The 6,000-nt window shown below is 43.6% G+C and overlaps 1 protein-coding gene across 1 annotated transcript; it reads right to left on the reverse strand.

Moving 5' to 3' along the window:
* Positions 1-1,090: 1,090 nt before the first annotated feature.
* On the reverse strand, positions 1,091-2,396 carry LOC147981488 (uncharacterized). The gene is made up of 2 exons (XM_087517129.1): positions 1,293-2,396; positions 1,091-1,119 (listed from the first exon to the last, which is right to left on the reverse strand). The coding sequence occupies exons 1-2, from the start codon at positions 1,987-1,989 to the stop codon at positions 1,091-1,093; spliced, it is 726 nt and encodes a 241-aa protein (XP_087373255.1). The 5' UTR covers positions 1,990-2,396.
* Positions 2,397-6,000: the final 3,604 nt, after the last annotated feature.

Below are 6,000 nucleotides of genomic sequence, written 5' to 3' on the forward strand. Positions count from 1 at the left end.
CAGAGAGGAGCAAGTACCAGTAGAAATATCGTCACTTTGATTAGTACAATTGTCGCCCCCATGATCAAAGGACCGAAGATGTGAAGGAAGAAGAAGAATCTCCTTGCGAAGAAGTGCACCGGCATTTGGATGAAGTGATACAAGCGGAAACACGGACTCATCAAAAACAACATCTCGGGATATGTAGACCCTACCACTAGGAACATCAAGACATTTGACCCCTTTATGCATGGGACTATAGCCTAAAAAGACACACTTTTTTGAGCGGAAAGCAAGTTTGCGTGTATTGTAGGGTCTAAGGTTGGGCCAACATGCACAACCGAAAACACGAAGAGATGTGTAGTTTGGTGTGACACCAAGGAGTCATGTAATAGGAGTTTCAAATTTGATAACTTTGCTTGGAAGCAAATTGATAAGATATGTAGCAGTTAAGAATGCTTTATCCCAAAATTTAAGTGGCATGGATGCATTTGCGAGCAATGCAGGCCCCATATCAACTATATGACGATGCTTTCTTTCAGCAGATCCATTTTGTTGGTGAGCATGAGGACAAGAAACATGATGTGATATGCCAAGTTTTTGGAAGAAAGAGTTCAATCTTTCATACTCACCACCCCAGTCACTTTGCATAGCAATGATTTTAGAGTTCAGTTTGCGTTCAACAAGATTTTGGAAATTGATAAAGACTTGGAAGACATCAGACCTTTTCTTTAACAAATAAATCCAAGTAAATTTACTATAGTCATCAATAAAGCTTACATAATAAGAAAATCTCCCAACTGAAGTAGGGGCTGGCCCCCATACATCTGAAAATATAAGTTGTAGAGGAGCAGTAGACACACTAGTAGAGATGGGATAAGGTAATTGATGACTTTTTGCTTGTTGACATGGATCACAAACTGACTCAACACTATTCTCATAAGAGAGTTTATTTTTGCTAAGAACGTATTTAACTATGACTGAAGATGGATGACCTAAACGACTATGCCACCTTGATGATGATGGCTTGGTGACAATGTTGGCTTGTTTGTTGGACCATGAAGATGATGATGATGATATGAGTGGGTAGAGGCCTCCCACGCACCGTCCTCTAAGAATGACTCTCCTTGTTCTCAAATCCTTAACCAAGAAAAAATAAGGGTAGAATTCTATGAGAACATTGTTATCAAGGGTGAATTGATGAACGGAAACAAGATTTTTTGATGTTTGAGGAACATGCAAGACATCTTTCAAGTGCAAATTTTTCATGGGGTTTTTAACAATTGAACTACCAATGTGAGTGATATTCATACCAGAACCGCTTGCCGTGCGAATTTGGTCACCTCCGTTGTACTTCCCCCGTGTTGTCAACTTCTCAAGTTCACCTGTAATGTGATTTGTTGTTGCACTGTCGGCGTACCAGTTTGTATCTACGCCATAGGAGACAGCATGCGCCTCCTTCTCTTCCTGATAGTTCTCTTCATAGCGCCACCAGCAAACATGTGCGCCTCCTGGATGGTGCCTGTAGCATATCTGACATTCAGGGTAGTCGTGCTGTTGTTCACGCACCTGCTGTTGTTGTTGTTGTTGTTGTTGTTGTTGTTGTCGTGGGCGTCCTCTGAATCCGCCGCTTCTGTTTGCAGGAGAGGGCTGGCGATCACCGCGGTCACCGCGATCACCACGGCCGCGCCCCCTTCCTCCTCGCCCACGGGATCTGCCGCGGGACTGGCCACGACCTCTATAGACTGCGTTGGCCAATGAATGAAATCCTCCTGAAGACGAATCACCCAGCATCTCCATCCTCTGATCAAAAGCGGAGATCTGAGCAAAGAGGTCGTCGGCGGTGATAGTGTTCTTGACAGCGCCGATCGCCGCCACCACAGAGTCGTAGTCGCGGTCGAGTCCTGCCAGGATGTAGTCCACCATCTCCGGGTCAGAGACGGGGCGCCCAGCAGCAGCCAGTTCGTCCCCAAGGCTCTTCATCTTCGCCATATACGTTGAGCTCGACATGGTGCCCTTCTTGGTGTTGGTGATTGCGATCCTCAGATTGGTGATCCTTGCGATTGCGAGGCGAAGAGATTTGTCACCGTCGTCCAGAGCTCGTAGGTGGAGTCCTTCCCGACGACTTGTGCAAGGATTTCTAGAGACATGGAATTGAGTAGATATGATAGAACCTGTTGATCTTTGGCGATTCAGGGCCCGTACAGAGGATTCGGCTCTAGGGCCGTGGTTTTGTCCGCCTTCGTGACCTCCACCATCTTCGGCGGAGCGGCGTCGGAGTTATCCAGGAGCCCAGTAACCTGCGCACCTCGCAGGGCTGGGAGAACCCGCGTCTTCCAGAGGATGAAGTTTCCTCTTGCGAGCTTCTCTGACGGCGGCGATCCAAGGTTAAGAGCGACACCGGCTGAGGAGGCCATGGAGACGATGGTATGTGGTTTAGGGTTTTGATTTTTGGCTAGATGTATGGGAAGAGGTGGCTCTGATTACCATGTAAGAGAACAAGCGTTTCTACTCCCTCGAGGGGAGCCGCGATCTGTATATATTGATGATGGCCGAAGCCAAGCCTTGGCGTACAAGGAAGATTACAAGGAGTTTGAGTAGAATACGTAAAAGGAAAGGAGGCGGAGTTTACATGGAACAATATTCTCTAACAAAGTTCACCCTTTGTCAAGAAAAAAAAGTTCAAAAGATCATACTCCATATACTATAACAATTTTTGTGCAACCAAAACACGAACTCCTCCGAAATGTCAGTCGTGTTTGCATGTATCAGTGCTCTGTGCTCACGAACAAATTACAATGCTACCTAGGACTCGCACCTGCCCGTGCTTTGAAATGGAGGACATACAGGATACAGCCGTCTCCTTTCTTGGCGTACTCGACGTAGCAGTTGAGCTGCTCTCCGTCGTCCGCTAAGTCGAGCCCGAGTTGGTCGGTCAGCAACCATCTCGAAGCCCTTGGTCATCTGGTTTGGCTGAGCAGCGCCAGAGCCGCTTTTCCTTGTCCCCTTTTTTCACCACCTCGTGGTGGAAGAATGGCATCCCGAGCAGACATACTCTTTCAGCACAGCTTGCGACCTTGTCCTTCAGATCGTCCAGCTCCCAGCTGGCCTTGCCGGTGCCGCCGCCGCCCCAACACTGCAGGACCCGTTCCACGCAGAGCTTTGCTCAAGCATAGTGTGGGCGTTCCCCAGGACCATCATGCCTGGAAGCCCGCGGCCTTGCGGCGGCGGGCCTCCTCCTCCATCGCCTTCAAGTCCAACCACGCTATCAGCTCCTCGACCAGTGACCTGGCAAAAACATGGCCAGATCATCGACGATGGCGGGGTTGGCCATTGCGACGTCCTCGGCAGAGTCGATTAGAAGTTGGAACCCTCTCACGACGTGCTCCAGCCCCATGCATGGCGAGGGCATCAGTATGGAGGTCATCTCTTTCGGTCCATGGCTGCACTGATCGATCAGCTTCTTGACGAAGACAAGCTGTTCTCGCCCTACATGTTGCTGACAGACTCGATGATGTACCCTGCAAAGCAGTACTCATGTATGATCAGGAGTGCATCAGCCATACTATAACTCGTAATCATATATCACGCATTCTGTACAAGCAGTTCAGCAATTGCATCCATTCTGGGTGCAGTTTACAAAGAGGGAGGGAACCTGAGAAGAGTAGAGGTGAGTACCTCGTTTTCTCGCAAAAAAAGAGCACCTCGTTGCAGGCGGGAGCGACGGGAAAACTGCGTCACTACTGAAATTTTCCTCTTTGCCGAGTGTTAGGCTCTTTGCCGAGTGCATTATGTCGGACACTCGGCAATAATATCTTTGCTGAGTGCTTAACTCGGCAAAACTGCAAAACTCGGCAAATAGGCACTTTGCCGAGTGTCGTGGACAAAACGCTCGGTAAAATAACAAAACTCGGCAAACAGGGCTTTGCCGAGTGCTACACTCGGCAAAAAGGGGTCTTTACGAGTGTCACACTCGGCAAAAGGGTGTCTTCGCTAAACTGCATGGTTTTGGTTGTAGAGGTTGCATACGACCTCGGATGAAGATGGTCCAAAAATCAAAGTTGTTCATTTTGAGGAGACGGACAATTTCCGTGTTGAAAACCTTTTCATTTCAGGCCATATTAATTACACTTTTTGGCCTGCCGAGTATTTATATAGTCTCAAATGACCAAGGTTATGGCCATATTAATTGGATAGTTTATTATAATGTTCCCAAATTAGACACATAGGTGCATCTTGACATTACAAACAATGTTGCCAAATAGAGTTTCCTACTTTTTTCTATAAAAATCAATTTTCATTTTCTAAGTGTAAAAAATGGGTGTTTTCTGTGAAGCAAGTACAAAAATCGAGGTGCAAAATGGCATCACTCCAATTATCACAGTAAGTAGACCATATTTTATGCACAATTCCCAAGTTTCATGGATTTTCTAGTTTTCTAGCTATTCGCACATTTAAATGACTTTATGTCATTTTCCCGAAAGTAATTCAAATTTGAACTGCAAGTATGTGATAGCTTAGTCATAAAAGTTAGCAAAAAAGGTTTTTAGGTACACAAATAGTCATTATATGGGAGAACCACTTGATTTTTGAGAGATTCAACCCCTTGTGATGAATAGCCATGTCGACCATTTTAACCCCATTTTGGGAAAAATGAAAGAAAAAGAATACAACTTCAAAAAATGCAATCCTTTCACATGGAGTGCTTTTATGTGTATTAGTTGGGAGGAAAAATACCAAACTTTCAATATAACAAATTTGAAAAAAAAATCCTTCACAAAACGGACTATCATGTATGAACATTAATGGCTTTCAACTTAAAGGACCAAGGTGATGGTCATATTCATTGCATAGATTATTATAATGTTCCCAAATTAGACACATAGGCGCATATTGACATTACAAACAGTGTTGCCAATTAGAGTTTTCTACTTTTTTGGATAAAAAATTAATTTTCATTTTCTAAGTGTAAAAAAATGGGTGTTTTTTGTGAAGCAAGTACAAAAATGGGGGTGCAAAATGGCACCACTCCAATTATCACAGTAAGTAGACCATATTTTATGCACAATTCTCAAGTTTCATGGATTTTCTAGTTTTCTAGATACTTTCACGCATTTAAATGACTTTACATCAATTTCCCGAAAGTGATTCAAATTTGAACTGCAAGTGTGTGATAGCTCTGTTATAAAAATTAGCAAAAAAATATTTTTAGATACACAAATAGTCATTATATGGGAGAACTACTTAGGGTTTTGAGAGATTCAATCCCTTGTGATGAATAGCCATGCCATTCATTTTGACCCCATTTTGAAAAAATGAAACAAAATGAATACAACTTCAAAAAATACAATCCTTTCGCATGGAGTCCTTTTATGTGTACTAGTTGTGAGAAAAAATACCAAACTTTTCATATGACTAATTTGGAAAAAAATCCTTCACAAAACGGGCTATGTCTACGAATATTCATGGATTTCAAGTCAAATGACTAAGTGATGGCAATATTCATTGCATAGTTTAAGTATAATGTTCTCAAACTTGGTGCCTCAATGCATCTTGTTATTACAAACAATGTTGCCAAATAGAGTTTCTAACTTTTTTGTAAAATAAGTTATTTTCCATTTTCTAAGTGTAAAAAATGGCTATTTTTTATAAAGCAAGCACAATAAACAAAGTGTAAAATGGCACCACTTCAATTTTCACAGAAACTATACCATATTTGATGGACCATTCCCAAGTTTTACAAACTTTCTAATTTTTTCTGACTATTACCGAGTGTTACGCTCGGTAAAAGTCATCCTTTTTTCTGATTGGTCGAGAGAAAGCACATTTTCAACCAATCTCAGAACAGACACAGATCGATGATGTGGCGTGGTGGCAGCTACACATCTCATTGCCCTCTCTTCTATCTCTCTCTCTCCCCCTCTCTTCTAAATCACGAGCATGTGTACATCGGCATCTCATTTTCTCATCTCTCTCCTTATCTTCTCTCACGGCCACCACCAGCGGGCGGCGGCCGACCAC

The sequence above is a fragment of the Triticum urartu genome, chromosome 3A, assembly GCF_056163025.1.
Source record: "Triticum urartu cultivar PI428250 chromosome 3A, HENAU_Tu73, whole genome shotgun sequence".
Taxonomy (NCBI): Eukaryota; Viridiplantae; Streptophyta; class Magnoliopsida; order Poales; family Poaceae; genus Triticum; species Triticum urartu.

Excerpts from the sequence above, each read along its gene's own strand:
- LOC147981488 (XM_087517129.1), bottom strand. The coding sequence starts at position 1,989 with ATGTCGAGCTCAACGTATATGGCGAAGATGAAGAGCCTTGGGGACGAA. Across the intron at positions 1,120-1,292 it reads TCGCACGGCAAGCGGTTCTG|GATTTGAGAACAAGGAGAGT; the intron begins GTATGAATATCA and ends TTCTTGGTTAAG.